This window comes from Myodes glareolus, chromosome 18 (assembly GCF_982192425.1).
Source record: "Myodes glareolus chromosome 18, mMyoGla1.1, whole genome shotgun sequence".
In the NCBI taxonomy this organism is placed as follows: Eukaryota; Metazoa; Chordata; class Mammalia; order Rodentia; family Cricetidae; genus Myodes; species Myodes glareolus.
The window spans coordinates 16,826,602-16,843,964 of record NC_142043.1 but is presented as its reverse complement, the minus strand read 5'-3'; the positions used below and the strand labels follow the sequence as shown (position 1 = coordinate 16,843,964).

Genomic DNA, 17,363 nt, shown 5'->3' with positions numbered 1-17,363 from the left:
TGTTTCCTTTCCTTTTCCCGCCTCCTCTCCTTCCTTTTTTTCTTTCTGTCTTTTACACTATTTCGTCTTCTAATCTGGTATAGAACTCAATATGCAGATCAGGCTGGCCTCTGCCTGCCTCTGCATCCTGACTGCTGGAATTACAGGCGTGTACTCACACCTTGTGTCACTGGTGTTCATGATGATAACCATTCAGACGTGGATGAAATGGAATCTTAAGGCAGTTTTACTATCATTTCCTTAATAGCTAAGGCTGTGGACACTTTGAGTTTGTATATTTATTCTTTGGAGTTCATTTTGGTCTTTAGCCTTTAGCCTTTTTAGTCTTTTCAGTGCATTAGCTTGTTCAGGGATTTAGGAATTTGGTGGTTTGGATTTGGGGGCTCATTATTTGCAGCCCTTTACATATCTTAGGTATTATTCTCCTATTTGGTGTATATGGCAGATTTTTATTTACCCACCTGAGGCAGTCTCTTCACTCTGGTGGTTGCTTCCTTTGTTATGCAGGAGCTTTTGCCTTTCATGGAATTTCTTTGTCAATTCTTGGGATTATTTACTGTGCTAATACAGTAAAAAATTATTTGCTGATAAAGAAGAAATAAAAACCACAGTATAATTAATACATCTTATTATAAAACTACCTATTTATAATTTATTTTTATCCTAGTTCACACACTCAAAAGTTGTGTTTTAAGCAAGAAACACAGACATTTAAAGATTATTATCATTTGAATAGTATAACTTGATTCCATTAAAATCGCATGGTGATACTTGGCTTCTGTATCTGTTCATTTTTATATTCCACATACTGTGATTTTAAGTTACATGTCTTTTTTACTGTTAATAGTGAATAACAACCAACATGTTCTTTCTGACTAGAAGTAGAGATTATGAGGTTGGAAGGAACTTTTATAATCTTGTGTTACTATCCTGATTTTTCCAATTAAAACTGAAATATATAAACTAGCCAACATCTCAGTTAGACATATAATGAAATAGAATCCTATTTCCTACCTTAGAATTTACACAGAATCACTTTAATTAGTCATTAGTCATATTAAGTGCCTACGTCATACACATCCATTGCAGGAGATGCTCTGAGGTATGAAAAATACTTAGGAGATTATAAATTAGGAAAAAAAGATTCCTGTAATCTAAGAAAAATTATATTTCATGATATGCTTATGGAACAGTATTTAAACAATGTAAAATTGTTTGGTATTTTAGAGGAATGTATGAGACAATGTTTTCATGCCTAAGCCTGGAATAGACACTTGACTCTTACTTCTTTTCTAGCTTGCTCACTAATTTGTGTGAGTTTTATTTAATACTCTGACGTCTGATGTTCAGTCCCCAAACTGCTTTGGACATTGGTGTAGGTTATATAGTTGTTGCTTGATTATAATATCTCTTCTAGTTCTGTCTGTGAACTTTTTTCTTGTTTTGTTTTTATTTTTGATTTAATGTTTTAGGATCCCTATAATAACATTGTCCGCACTGCAATTGAAGCAATGGCAGCTGTGTTTGGAGGGACACAGTCTTTGCATACAAATTCTTTTGATGAAGCTCTGGGCTTGCCCACTGTGAAAAGTGCTCGAATTGCCCGAAACACACAAATCATCATTCAAGAAGAATCTGGAATCCCAAAAGTGGCTGATCCTTGGGGAGGATCGTACATGATGGAATCCCTCACAAATGATGTTTATGAAGCAGCTCTGAAGGTCAGTTTCTCCTCTTTTTTGATCTATAAATAATCATTTTTAAATTTATACTAAAATTATAAAATGTATGTGAGGAAAGTGAAATTTATCTTTAACTTTATAGTTTTCACTACTAAAGTGTAATTTAAAAGTATATTTCTGTTTCTATGGTTATATTTTTTGCAGGATTAAAAGCTAGCTGTTACTAAAAGTACATGTGCTTACACAGATGCAAAGACACAGACAGACACACATAGACAACATGCATAGAACCAGACAGACTTACACAGATAATATAGATAAATAAGCAAACAGACACATGGGCACAGGCTCACACTACAAAGACAGACATAAACAGATACACAGACACATACAGAGACACACACGGGGAGGGGGGAGACAGTACTCTATTGTGTTTCAGTTCTTATTTTTCTGTTTACAGGAGTAAGCTATACTGTGTATTTTAAGTGACACATATACTGTTTCTTCTGATTTTGTTGGCTTTAGGCATTAGACACAATGCTTTAGACACTGTCTTTTGATTTCTGCTCTAGAAATGTTTAGTATTTCAGTGGATAAAAATCACTTCTTATTTCCCCTTCCTACCAATATAATGATATCCCGTTTTCTCCCTTCCTGTCATTCTTATTTGCTTTGAACTGGCTTTTCTCTAGGTCTTATGACATTTATGGAATATAAAACCTGAATCTCATGCCTGTTATTTGGAAGTACTTCTTTTTTAAAAATTATGTAATATTCATACATGTGTGTAATATGTTTGAATAAAATCCACCCCTATTCTTTCTTTTCGAATTCTCCTCTCATCTCCTTTATCCTCCTAGCTTCACATGCTCTCTCTTAGAAAAAAAATAACACACTAAGTCCATTTGTGCTGCCTTTCTGCATGGATGCAAGACCATCTACTGTCAGAACACTGCTCCCTACAGCTAATGGGCTCTCTCTCTCCTCAGTTGCCAGGAGCTTCTAAGATGGGGATGGAATGCTAACTCCTTCGCTATCCATACTGAGGTTTTGACTGATTTAATCTTTCAGGTCTTTTGCTTGCAGTTCTAGACAGCCACTGTGAGTCCATGTATGCAACTGGACAGTCATGTCTGGCAAAACTGATGTTCTCCAGACATCTACTCTCTCTACCTCCTGAAAACTGTCCGCCTCCTCTTCCACAATGATGACTTGAGCCTTTGGGGAAAGAATGTGATGTAGATGTCCATTCGGCGCTGACCAGTCCAGTGTCTTAGTCTCTGAGTGCTGAGCAGTTGTGCCTCTCTCTGTTAATCTTGATGTATTTCTCAGAGAAGCTTCCTAGTCATTTATAACTTTATGTGTTTGAGTGTTTCTCCTTTGTGTTCTTATCCTTGACTCACATGGGAAGCAGAGGAAGCCCTGGGTCAATGTAAGGAGTGGATGAAATCCTGAGCACGTCACGTCAAGGACCTCGATGCCTCAGGCCAGGGAACCAGCAAAGCCTTCCTCTGCTCTGTGGGCAGATGTTGACAGTGTGTGCAGGAACTGCAAGTGCCGCTTGTTCCTTCTGGATGACTGTAGCCTGAGGCTGCTGCGTTAGAGACTCCATGTGGAGACTAGCTAAGCGCCCCTGCTGTGCTGCACATAAAAAGCACATAGTTTCTTGGTCATTGATCATCACTGGTGCATTTCTATCTGAGAGCGTAGGGCCCACCCCATCCCAGCTTTGCTTATATTACTTCTGTCTGTCTGTCTTTCTTAATGTCCTGTCACCCCTCGTCAAGTTCAGAAACCCATGTATGAGCTGCAGCAGACTTGATTTAAAATTATTTCTCTGTGTGACTCTGTGATCAAATTTATTAATACTAGTTTGCTTTTCATTCTTTTTCTTGCCTCATATTTGTGATCAGAAATTCCATGTCTTTCTTTCTGAAAGCATCAATATTCTTCTGATTTTATGTTGATACCCATCTCATATGCATATTTTTTCTATATTATACTGAGTTTTTGATGATTCTCTTCTATCTCATATACACACATATATGATAACATTTTTTTCAGATTGAGAGTAGAAATGCATTTTGATATATATTTTTCTTAAAGAGTCATAAACCTTAAAAACCTTTTGTTCATATAAAAATAAAGTCTGGAGAATGAATCTTAAAAACATTGTTCATGTAAAAACAAAGGCTAGGGAATTGGAGTGCTATTGTTGGTCTTTTTCCACAAGATGTGGCTGAGGAATTTCAAGCTTTCCAGAATATACTTTAAAGTTTTTCTTTTATCTCTTTAGGTAGCTTTATGCACATAAATTCTGATTATTTCTCTTGTATTTAGTCAGTTACTTTCTTATAAAATACTAATTTAGCCTGTAATTTGAATGCTTTTGGGAATATATAACATATAGGGCTAGGTTGAATGTCCTTCTCTCTATTTTACTAACCTTTTTGTCTTTTCTCCTTTTGTTTCCTTTCTTTCCTTTCTTTCTTTTCTTCCTTTCCCTCCCTCCCTCCCTTCCTCTCTTCCTTCCTTCCTTCCTTCCTCCCTTCCTCTCTTCCTTCCTTCCTTCCTTCCTTCCTTCCTTCCTTCCTTCCTTCCTTCCTTCCTTCCTTTCTTTCTTTCTTTCTTTCTCTCTCCTCTCTTTCCCTCTCTCTCTTTTTTTCTTTCATTAGCTCATACATGAAGTTGAAGAAATGGGTGGGATGGCCAAAGCTGTAGCTGAAGGAATACCTAAACTTCGCATTGAAGAATGTGCTGCCCGAAGACAAGCTAGGATAGATTCTGGTAAGAGAGAATAGAGAAGTTTGTGTATGAACTGTAATGATTAAGGAGGACTATTAGTTTCTGGCTGTGGATACCATGTACAACTGATACAAATACATTTTAAAATGAAATAGCAATGGAAATAGGTCTTTGATAAAATATTTCTCATATTCAAATATATTTAAATATAATGTATGTCCGTATCTTGTACCTTTGCATTCTTGCAAGCACACAGGCAAGCATATATTACTTACAACATAGATGTGCATATGTGCTGAGCTGTTGCCAATGACAATATCAAGCTGGCATGCTTGGCAGTCTTTGTGCTGTCCATGGAAGAATTCGTTCACTCCGGGGATACCTTTTGGTATGCCCTGTTCGAGTCGTTTCCCGTGGCTGGGGATGCAGCTGTGAATAGGACAGACATAAACTCCTGAGTCTAGAGATTTCATTGCAGTGAAAAGAAATGGAACTGAGTGACTACTGATGATGCTAAGTGCTGGGAAGGAAGGAAGGAGTATAAACTGGGGTGCAACAGTCAGTTACCTTTAGATGAGAGAAGTATGCTCATAATATTGATTTATTATTGATAGATTTTTAAAGTATTTGTCTTTCCATTTAACAACTGGCTGTATGAAAGTTCTATAAAATCATAGAAAGCTATTGGACATTGCTACTCTTTTTGCTTTCTACATCTGTCTTGGTAACTGACTGTCCTTGTTTTTTGTTGAGAATAGCAAAATTCTTTCCTGAAGAAAACCCATCATGTAACTATGTAACTGTTCTTTCCACCTTACCTGTATGCTACGGACCGGCTCAGGGGAGCCACTCAGACCGTGAGAGAATCAGGGCGAAGGACAGAAGATTTCAGGATACGGCGGAGGAATTTGACAGACAGCCACTCTCAACGTATTTTGAAAATGCTGCTGTGTTTTACTTATTCAGTGTGAGGTTTTTATATTATTACAAACAAAGAACTTGGCAAAGGCATACATCATCAGATCATAAAAAAAAGCATAGAATAGTTTACAAAAAGAATCTTTGAAAATGCTTTGACTTGGGCACAAGGACTTTTGCCCAGTCTGTACCAGGCGGCTGGTCATCAGATCATAAAAAAAAGCATAGAATAGTTTTTTCAAAATACAGCAGCATTTTCAAAATACATTGAGAGTGGCTGTCTGTCAAATTCCTCCGCCTTATCCTGAAATCTTCCGTCCTTCACCCTGATTCTCTCACGGTCTGAGTGGCTCCCCTGAGCCGGTCCGTAGCACCTGTATCCTAGGATGGAGTTTCTGCATTATGCTGAAATTTGTGAGACAGCTGTATTTATATTAGATAGCTATTGTTATAGTTTACCAGAAACAGAAAGCAAGTTATGATAGAAAGTAAATTAGGTATAAGATTTTAGACTTACCAAGATAGGATAGATATGAAATATTTTCTCTGAATTTGTCAAATGCAAATGTACTAGACATTGTTGCTGTACTTATTCTCTGTATATATTGTATATAGTCGTTGTACTTAATGTATATAGTTTTCTTATTTTCATTATAGCCTTTTTTTAGAAAAAAGGGGAAATGTAGTGACATTTCAAATGTATTTTAATAAAGACTTTAATAAATAAACAGTTAAGAATGATACTTAAAAGTATATCAGATAATATGTGATAATCAGAGCATTTTCAATAGGGAACCATTTATGCGTAAATTGACATGTTATTCTCCTTTGGGAAACCACTAGGGTCTGAGGTCATTGTTGGAGTAAATAAGTATCAGTTGGAGAAAGAAGACTCTGTGGAAGTTCTGGCCATTGACAATACTTCAGTGCGGAAGAAGCAGATTGAAAAACTTAAGAAGGTATTGTCAACCATTGTTTGATAAGTATGTCCTGGGTTATGGGTTCTGATTTCTTATATTGTTCTGTATAGCTTCTATAATATCCAGAAGAAGTCGGTATTACTTCTCATGTATTTCTTTAAAGGTAAGACATTGGAAAAGTTGCTTGGATTAAATAATTAGGCAGTCATGACTCAGTGCTGAAATCACAAAGTAAGAACACAGTGTAGCTTAGGACCAGTGTTTGTGTCAGAGTCTCTCATTGTAATGGTTCCTCCACTAGACCATGGTTCATTAGCTTTCGGATTTTTCCAATCATCAGTCTTTGTTAGTAATTTTGTAAGCTTCACTGTCTAGGGAGCTTTTTGCATTTTGTTTTAGTATCCTCTGTGTATCTTGGTGAGCATTGTATTTCTGTTTTATTTTAATTTCTTTCTGAAATGTTATATAAAAGTGGATAAAACATTTACTTCTACTGTTGTCACATATACTCTACTATCTGAAGCTGTCCTGTCTCCTAGTCTCTAGATTTTGTAATCACTGTTCTGAGGCAACAAACAAACAAACTAACAAAACCCTTTAATTTTTTCTTGATTAACAATCAACTTTTTCTCTCTTAGTTCAAACAGTCTATAAAACTAAATAGATTTTTTCTAGTTAGCTGGGATAGCATTCTTTGCAGACATTTAATGATCTCTTTTCCACTTTCATCCCTAATCTAAACCAAACATTTTATCATTGAGATGCTCTGTTTAGCAAGTAGCCTTATGTCCCTGCAGTCACAGGAGACTCAGTATTTATTACAGCTGGAAACTCTTGACTCTTGCGCTTTAGTTTCTTATTAACTATATTGTCAAGGCTTGGGACAATCTGTTTACCGTAAACTACCCTAAACTTCATTTGGGGAAAGAGAAACTCAGCTTTTGGAGAAATGGAAGGTTCTGTTGTAGCCTTTAAAACATTTAAACCTGGAATGACTCTTAGGACCATGGCTAAATCAGACTTCCTTCATTATAAAAGTTAACTTTTACTATAATTAATCAATTTAACATGTTTCTGCTGTGGCACCCTGAGCTCTTTCTGGTACTGGGTTAAAGTTTATATTTTCTCATGGTTTCTTTACAAGAAGATATGTGTTTGGCTGTTACGACACCCACCTGCTGGACCCCAAGACTGAACCCACGTCAACATTAATTTTCTCGTAATTTTTTCTTCAGTCTATAATCCCACTTAGTTTTAGTGTGTAATTTTTTGCTCTTTGAATTTCAGTAATCCGCTGTACAGGTAATTGTAGCTAACTAATGCTCTAAGGAGTGCTAGTGTTGTAGTGAACACGGAAAGGCGTACTTCCCAGGCCTTGCCTCATGGTCCACCTTACCTCAGAAACTCCTGGTAATTCCTACCCAAAGTCTGCCAGCTCCACTGCGTAATCATTCTTTCAGTCTTATCTGCCTTATTTCTTCTTTTAAATTAGAAATTTATTTGTTTATTTGCTTATTGGTTTTCCTAAAAATTCCAGGAATAATGTAAAATAGCAGGGTGGCATGGGCATTGTTCATTTGTTGATATAATCAATCACCATGACTACAGTAAAACTGCCAGGAATTGCTACTTAGTTAATACTTAACAATTTTTATTGAAAAATTTTGCTCATCAAACTTTTGCTTGCGCTGAATAGCTTAGAATTCCATGAACTTAAGACGAATCCTGCTTTTGGATCATAGTTGCTGAAAATACATGTTAAAGATTGAATTGTTAGCCATTCTAGCTGTAAGTACAGATGATACTTTCAGACATCCTTATTTCCTACAAGAATGACTCCACATTCTTTTACTACTGCTTCTACCATAATACCAAGATTTACTGAGTATCTGTGCTATGCCAACAGTTGCGTTAGACACACATTTTCCTCATTTAATTCTGTTAAGAATCACATGATTCTTTTTATTAATCCAGTCTGACAGAAGCTAGTTTGGAGAGATGTCTGTATGTTCTTAAGTGAATGTCAGATGGAAATTGTATCCAGTATGAGTAGATGTCTGTGCCTTGTCTCTTCATTCTAATTCTAGCGTATTTCCAATGTTTTGACCATAACTTTTGTGTAGTCAAAAGGTGCATGTTTCCTCCATTCCTCCTATATGCAGTGTGTGAGTACACCTATTATGAAGATAGGTTTCAGCAAACAGTACGTTTGTAAGCGATGCTCCATGCTTGTAGATGTTTTCTATTCTATTTAAATTCCAAAAATAGGTTTGTAACAATTGTTAATTCTACATCACCACACTGCAGTTCATTAGGCATCATAACTCAGAAGCACCACACTCTAGCACACTTCACTTAGATGGAAAATTCAGATTCAAGCCATGCAGCCATGCAATAACGGAAACTAAGCCTTTTCTTTTTGAAGAGGATTTTGAATTGAGTTTTTCCTTGCTGTAATACACATTTTCCATCCATCTCTGATGACAGATTATAATCTCAGTGGCATTCTGAAAAGTATCATAGTTTGAGTTCTGTTTACAGGCGATGCAGCTTTAAAACTTGGGCTTGAGTAACATTGACTGTCCAAGTTGTTGACAGAGCACAGGAGAGCTAGGACCTGAGGGGATATGGTTTTAGCTTTGTTTTCTATTGTCTCTCCTTTTTGGTCTCTTTCCCTCTGTGATGAGGTCTCCCATTAGAACGATTTTTAAATGAAAAGAATAGCAGTATGTATTCTGGACAGCATGTTGTCGTCATCTAAAGGGCACTTCTGGTAGAGTTAAGCTCCCCTGTAAGCTCCGATCTGGTGGTCTTTCCACTGTTAATTGTGAGTCTTCCTTGGCATTCCCCTGTAAAGGGCCCACCTGTTTTCATTGTGTTGTAGTTTCAGAAAAGCCTGGGTAACTATTTGCGATGTTACTACTCTGCTTGCTTCTTATTTGTTGGCTTTGTGCTATATCAGAATTTTACAAAATTCTGAATGAATGAGTTAAATAATGTACATACTTCTTAGATTGAATATTATGCTCTTCCATTGCTTCCTATTCTTTTAAGATAAAGATTATGGAACTTGTTCAGTAGAGTATGTATCAGGGTTTAATCTTGTAGTACCTGTTTTATTGCCCTTTTGCATAAAACTGTCTCTTCTCTTCTTCCTAAGATTAAATCCAGCAGGGATCAGGCTTTGGCTGAGCGGTCTCTGGAGGCACTTACCCAGTGTGCTGCCAGTGGAGATGGCAATATTCTGGCTCTTGCTGTGGATGCAGCTCGTGCAAGGTGAACATGTGGGAGTTTGAAGATTTCCAAATAATGAGAGTTTGACCAATTTAGCTTTTCACAGTGTACTCAAATAAAACATTGCTTCTGTAAATTCTGTGAGCCTAAAAGAAAGTAATGGAAACTGTTAGAAACTTCATACTGGTTTCAGTGCTTACTAATATTTAAAATATTAATATACTTTGAGGGATATTGGTAGTTGTATAATTCACTGTAGCTTAGAACACATGGCACTGTTACAATGCATCAGGGTCTTTGATTTGTAGGCTGTGATTCTGATAGACTCAGCTTTATGATCAAGGTTGTGTGTCCAACCCTGACAGTCTTTGAAGGAAAAGAGGGGGAACTCTTATCTGATAATTGTTAGATAAAGGTTATTATCCTGTCATTGCTTTTGAATCATTAATCTTGAAGCAACCAGAAGAATAAGAAACCCCCAATACTAATTCTTGCCCCTTTGTTGCTAGATAAGTCTAGTGTTGTAAGATGAAAATAGAAGGAAGGGTGAAAAGGCAGGGGGAGGAATGGCAAGAGAGTACTTGTCAAAGTGTTTTACTCTCTTATTTTGTGTCGATGTCTTGGCCTATTTCACACTGTTTTCTTCTGTGTTCTGCCTGGTCTTCTTGAGCTCACCTCTTCCCTTGGCTGGAACACACTGAAAGATTTATTTCTCATCAGAAAATGTCACTGGTACTTTAGCTCCGCCTGTTTGTATTGATAAATGGGATTTTGTTGAGTTACCTTCAGACACTGACTGACTGGTAACTTGAAGATTGTGTAGTCTTTATTTTGGTTGACAGGTATTTAAAGGGACTGCAGTATAGCCTGGCACCAAGAGTCAATTTTAGATTAAGTATTCTCAGGAAAGATGTTTTTTTAGTATCTTATAAACTTTCTTGAGGTTTTGCACTCTATTTTTATTTATTAACAAAGCATTCTAATTGTATTGATTATTGAGGTAAATATTTATCTATTTATTGTTAATTGATTCTCTCCCTGGCACCTCTTTTTAATACTGTAGATGTACAGTTGGAGAAATCACAGACGCTTTGAAAAAGGTTTTTGGTGAGCATAAAGCTAATGATCGTATGGTGAGTGGAGCCTATCGGCAGGAGTTCGGAGAAAGTAAAGAGATAACATCTACCATCAAGAGGTATTGTGTGAGCTCTAGTGAGCTCTGGTCTCATCTTCATGTTAGTTAATACACTTCCCTGAGCCTGCCCTGGCTTAGTGTCTTTGCTACTTGGGAAATACATTGACTGTTGTACTAGTCTGCTGTTCTTATAAAATGAATAAATATTGAATAAAATACACATATTATACAGTCAATATATAACATATGATTAACATTTAATTTATAACATTTATTACATAATTTATTATTCACAATTATTATAAATATGCAGTCCTGTGCCAGTATGTGAAACTATGATATTTTGGCAAATCATAGATTGTATGCATAGTGGCGATCCCATAAGATTATAATGGTTCTAATTTCTGTCTCCCATTGGTATTGCATCTAGTGATGTAGCCGTGGTCATAGCCATGTGTTTATGGTGATGCTTTATACATACACCTGTGCTCTACTAGTTACATAGAAATATAGCATTTACCATCATGTACAGTGTGTAGTACCTAGTGATAACAAACAATGCTATTACTCACTTCCTGTTGTTTTAATTTTTATGTTAGAGTATATTCTTCCTACTGGTAAGTATGGTGTACTGCAGAAGAGTATACAGCAGGCTGTAAGCAGCCTCACATACTTCTGCTTACTACATCTCAATTGCACCATTTTTTCCTGAATTTGATTTAATTTTGTGTTGGGGATCGGTCTCAACAAAAGCACTTCTTGCCAGGGTAGAGTCGTGGGAAAATAAAGACAGGAACCACAAAACAGTAATGGGAGGGAGTTTCAGGGATTATTCAGATCCTGAAAAATAACCCATGCTTATTGTTCCATAGGTGTTTATACCAAACATAAACTGGGGGAGAAGGTAACAAAGGCTACATTAACATGATAGCGTGAGACTTCCCATCATCAGCATTCTGTTGCCTAGGTATCAGGACTTCTCAAGTCAGGTTTACTCACATACACTGGTCACATAGGCAGAAAACACCCCTTCCCCAGAAGATCTCAGTTACAAAGGAAGGAGCAGAAGGACACTGGCATATCCTGAACACTTATCAGATGGTGCTGAGTTTTCTTAACTTCCAAAAGGGGCCAAGCAGCCACCTCCTGAACTAAAAGGTGTGATTAAGCCTTGTTATTCCCCAAACTCTGACCATCAGATAAGGTAGGAAATGGGCCTGCATTTCTTGGCCCCCACAGTTTTGTGCTTATTTTTCAACACTTGTAGGAACAGAAAGCTCTCTCTCTCGCGCCCTCTCTCTCTGTCTCTCTGTCTCTCTCTCTCCCCCTCTCTGTCTCTGTCTCTGTCTCTGTCTCTCTCTCTCTCTCTCACACACACACACACACACACACACACACACATCATAGAGCCTGGGTATGTAGTATGCTGTGCCAGTAAGCTTACGTAATTGTATCAGGTTTTCACATTGACAAAGCCAACTCATGATGTGTTTCTCTGAATATGTCTTGGTCATTTAATAATTTATGACTATAATGAATTACATGTGTAGTATATACTGACTGATGAGAATGAAATTAAATATTAAAACTAATAATCATTTGGCAAAATGAATACTATTTTTACCTTGCACCGTTGTTGCCATTAGGAGTTTTTCATTTCAAACACTTGTTTATTTAATTGATGCTGGTACGGCTTCAGACCCTCCAGGTGAGAGCTTACAGTCATGTTACTATATACTTCTTAACTTCTGTCACAAGGCTTAGTTACTTGAATAGTTAAAACTTAATTTTCCCATTTGAAAACTAAACACATGGCTGCTACCTGTGCAAACTGTAAAACCAGTCTTCACTGAGGTGACAGTGAGGACCGTTGCCACTGCCTGACGTGAAGCTGTAATGTGATTTGTTTCTTGGGTGTAAAACTGACCTCTGGGTGATTGGTGTTTTCAACTTGTGTAACACACTTCCCTCAAAAAATTGCATTACCAGTTAAATAGTCTATAAATGTTAAATATAAGCCAAAATACAAGTCATCAGAAGGAACCTTTATTACAACCAAAAAATTGATGTTGTATTTTGTCATGTTTATACAATTTGTCATTTTATACACACAAGCATTCTGATTATGTATTATCTGAATTGGCCACATTATATGGCAATACTGGCTTCACAGAAAGAGTGTGGTAATACTCCTCCCATTCTGTTCTATGGGGCAGTTTGAGGAGCACTGGTGTTAGCTTTTCTCTGAAGGATCGGTGGAAGTTGGCAGTGAAATCTCCAGTCTAAAACTTTTCCTTCTTGGGGCACTGTTTCTGCCTTGATTCCATTGTCAGTTGTAGATCAGTCAGGTGTTTGTCCTTTGATTTAATTTTAGCAGACTATAGTAGTCTGGGAATTTACCCGTTCTTGGGGTGGTGGGCACACAGGCTGCACTGTCTTTCAAACTTGGCTCTAACCATACAATAACCATATTTAAGGCTTGCATGGCATTCCCACTATTAAATACAGGTTTTAATGACGGCATTCTTAAAAGATTTCTCTGGGTAAATTGCAGTTTTACAACTTACATTGGACAGTTAATATTTAATTATTATTACCTTTTAAATGTTCCTAGAGTTAATAAATTCATGGAACGTGAAGGTCGCAGACCCCGTCTTCTTGTGGCAAAAATGGGGCAAGATGGCCATGACAGAGGAGCCAAGGTCATTGCTACAGGATTTGCTGATCTTGGTTTTGATGTGGACATAGGCCCTCTTTTTCAGGTATGTATTGAAATTATTTTCAAGAAGTCTAACAAATTCTGCATTTTCCAATGTATATAATTCACTTAATTTATGATTAAAAATAAAAACTCATGTTAACTCTGATTTTTGTGAATGTAAATGTCAGTTGGGAATGAAATGTTATAAGGCTTTGGATAGTGAAGTTTTATTATTGTAGTTTTTGGTATGTATGGTAGGTAAAGATTACTTTGAAAATTCCTTGGGGAAATTTTTTGTTCTAACTTAGACTTAATTGGTGAATTCCAGTCCCAGAAACACATACAAGATTGGTGTTCATTGTATCGCTAGCTTCGTTATCACTCAGAATGTGACGATGAGGGACTGGGAAGTGGAACGTTGAGGAAAGAACCCCAGTGCATTGTTTCACCCTTACCTTTCTCTGTCTTCTGTGTGCTCAGACCCCCCGTGAAGTCGCCCAGCAGGCTGTGGACGCAGATGTGCATGCTGTGGGTGTCAGCACACTTGCTGCTGGTCACAAAACCCTCGTTCCTGAGCTTATCAAAGAGCTTACTGCCCTGGGACGGCCAGACATCCTTGTCATGTGTGGCGGTGTGATTCCACCACAGGTATTTTTCTTCTTCATACTTTTCTGGACATATGTACATGTACATGTGTACACACATAGACACTCACACACAGCTTTTCCTGGAGTTACTAACAGGAGTGCAGTTAAGGGTTTACTTATAGGAGCAGGGGTGACTCGAAAGCAGATGCATCACTAAAAAGCCCTCCCTGACACTGGCGAAGACTTAAGAAAGCTGACTCTCTGGAGCTCTCTGCAGGACTTAGGCAGCTTTGTTGCTCAGTCTCCTCCAGCAGCAGTACATTGGTTCTGTAGCCTTGGGGTGGGGTCCTTGTCAATCTTGCAGCTTTCAGCTATCCCAGGCATGTGAATTTTGTTTTCTTCTGAGTCTTAGGAATCGCCTTGCTTTTCCCTCAAGGGAAGGTTTCAATGATTCAGAGAAAATTGCTGTGTAAAACAACACATATATACTGCCTACCCCCATGCATATGTATCAGGCTATGAAACTGGAGACAATGTAGGACTAACACATAGACAGACAGACAGACAGACAGATAGTAGATAGATAGATAGACAGACAGACTGACAAGCAGACAGACAGACAGGCATAGTTGGAAAAATAGATAGATAGATAGATAGATAGATAGATAGATAGATAGATACATAGATACATAGATACATAGATACATAGATAGGCAGGCATGTTTCTCAGGATGAACTGGTTTTAGATACAGAGACAAGTTATGCCTCGGTGATTTCACTGGGTAAATTCTGCACACAGTGAGCACTGTTATTTTTTATTAAGGTTATATTTTAATTCATTATATAAAATTTAATTTAGCTTTTTTCAAAAAATTGTATGAGAAAACCACCAGGAACTTATGATAGCTATCTACCATCTCCATATTCAGTTAACAGTGACAGAGAGATTCGGATAGAAGCAATGGGCTTCCCAATATAGAGAGAAAGATGGTGTAAATGCAGTGTGTTTGTACTTGGGCAGCAGTATAGAGGCTTTGGATGGGTCTTTTAGGTAGCTTGCATCTGTTGGAGTGTTCCTCATTCATTTCTTTGATAGCCCCATACTTGAATGGTTCTCTACCCCACAGTTCTGTCCTTTGCTTAGCTCTGTAAGCTACTTTACTAGTGAAACTGTTTTGATTGAAATAACTTTTCTGAAGTGAAAAGTAACCATACTGTTAGCACATGAAATCAGCTTGTCCTGAATGTTATAGGCAATAAGGAGAGGAAGTAGATACTCAAAAAGGAATAGAGAAATGAATGATGTCAATTAATTATTGTGAGGTAAAAGAACACCACCCCATGTTATTACTGTTGGTTTAGAAGAATTACTTAAGATGCAAAAGGGCCTATTCCCCATCTGACTTCAATGATAACCACTTTTCCTTTTTTATTAAGATTAGAAAAAAATTGGTTTTGAGTGTATAGGAAAGTAGATACTTGTAGGTGCTGCATAGACCCCACCAGAACATCCATCAGTAAAATGCAGTTTCGCATCTAGGTGTACAATCTTTATTCCTCTATTATACCTCACAAAATAAAATGGTGAGTTTATACTTCATTAAAAAATGAGAAAATAGATATGCATGAGGCTGAGATGATAAGGCGAGTGGCATCTTTTTTTCTTGTTTTCTTCCTACATTAATATGTTTTTTTAAAATTTTTATTCTGTTACTGTAACAGATTTTCTAAGTAAAAAAGCTATTTTAACTCACATTTTTGGAGATTTCAGTCCATTATCTATTGTTCCTGTTATTTTTGGGAGCCTACGTTGTAGCAAGGAGAGCATGAAGAAGGACAGTTGATCACTTCAGGGTCCAACATGAAAGATGAAGAAGGAATTCTCAGGCTAGTGACCCAAAACTTCTATTAGATTCCACCTGTACTGCTTTCGCACCTTGTAGTCATGCAAAGGCCTGGGTCCAACCCTTTAACATGTGGGCCTTCGGGGGCTACTAATCGAACTGTAGTACTGGGTGTGTGTGAAATGCTCCTGTTACTCAACTTAAGGCCATATAGTTATTGAATTAGAAAGTGTAACACAGAGTGTTGAACCAAGCAGATTCCAGATGTAGCATTTACAGTAGCCTCTTTGCATAATTGTCCTCAAGTGCTTTAGGCTACCTGAGAGAACACATGGATCCTAGGTACATTTTAAAGCATGATCTGGCCTGTTGTGTGGAAGACATTGTGAAGTACCTTTTTATTTGGAGATAATTCCAAATTATTACCTAAGGTGCAAAAATAAAACAGCATAAACAACATCTGTGTGCTTTTTGCCCATATTCGGGTATTGCTAACTTCTAACCCACCCACTAAGGTACATTTTGCAAAGCTTGTGTGAGAATTAGGCAAGTATGACCTTTGAGTTAGAGAATTTTAGAGTTCCCCAAAACTCACCAGCTGTCTGTAGCTCAGCTGTCAGGATAATGCCATGGAACACTGCATTATTAGAAAAGGAAAACGAGCTGGCAGCCTCTCAACCAGCCTGTTCTTAACCTGGAATTGTTGTTACCAGATGCTACAGTCATTCTTAGGAGCTCCTAAAACATGTAGCACCCACTCTTTCAAACAGTGCTGTAGGGCCAGTGCTGGGGATATGGAGATGATTGGACATGCACCCTCTTCTCAGAAATTCAGGCAAGAAAGACACAGGTTCAGGAGTATGTGTTAAATGCTATTATAAAACATCTAGTATTGTAAGAAGGGTACAAAGGTAGGAAGGGCTTCTTGGCAGATAATTGGTCTGAATTGTAATTTATTCTCTAGTTTTGACCATTTGTATTGTAAGAAGGGTACAAAGGTAGGAAGGGCTTCTTGGCAGATAATTGGTCTGAATTGTAATTTATTCTCTAGTTTTGACCATTTAAAAATGAGAAAAAAGACCACTGTTGCAACAGTTAAACACAGACTGTATCATCTGTATGGTAAAGGTCAAGCCTCACAGCATACACTAAATTTGCTATTGTAGTTAAATGTGTTCTGCTGTTAACAGAGCCTAAAGCCCATGGTGGTGCTTGTGCCCTGGGAATCCTTGCACTAAAACAGTGGCTGTCACTAAATAAGCTAATGACCTGCTGCCGCAGGACAGAAAAACAACCAGTCCTCCTAAACAGAAAGCTGATTACCATGAGGGCAGATTCACGATGTCACTGTTCTGGTGACAGAGACGTGTCCAAGAGAAAATAGACTGATACTAAGTTTAGCACAGAGAACGATAAGCAGTAAGGATTTAAAGAATGGAAAATTAGGTTTTAAAGTACAGTTCCTTCTCATTAGGGCCACATAGCTTCACGTTGCAGACAACAACCGGCAGGTTCTGGTTTAGACATGGGGGTCTGAGCGTAATGCTGCTGGTTATTGTTAACTGCCCCATCAAGAAAGGCATTTGTTTCAGCTCCA

General features: G+C 37.6%; 1 protein-coding gene across 2 annotated transcripts in view; it reads left to right on the top strand.

Annotated features, from left to right (window-relative positions):
- Nucleotides 1-17,363, top strand: part of Mmut (methylmalonyl-CoA mutase) — a 30,719-nt gene that overhangs the window by 11,817 nt on the left and 1,539 nt on the right. For both annotated transcript variants that reach the window (XM_087898001.1, XM_087898002.1), the window contains exons 6-12: nucleotides 1,473-1,721; nucleotides 4,358-4,469; nucleotides 6,189-6,304; nucleotides 9,426-9,541; nucleotides 10,563-10,694; nucleotides 13,249-13,396; nucleotides 13,816-13,983. In XM_087898001.1, the coding sequence (XP_087754127.1) occupies nucleotides 1,473-1,721; nucleotides 4,358-4,469; nucleotides 6,189-6,304; nucleotides 9,426-9,541; nucleotides 10,563-10,694; nucleotides 13,249-13,396; nucleotides 13,816-13,983 (1,041 nt within the window). The remainder of the gene's footprint in view (nucleotides 1-1,472; nucleotides 1,722-4,357; nucleotides 4,470-6,188; nucleotides 6,305-9,425; nucleotides 9,542-10,562; nucleotides 10,695-13,248; nucleotides 13,397-13,815; nucleotides 13,984-17,363) is intronic.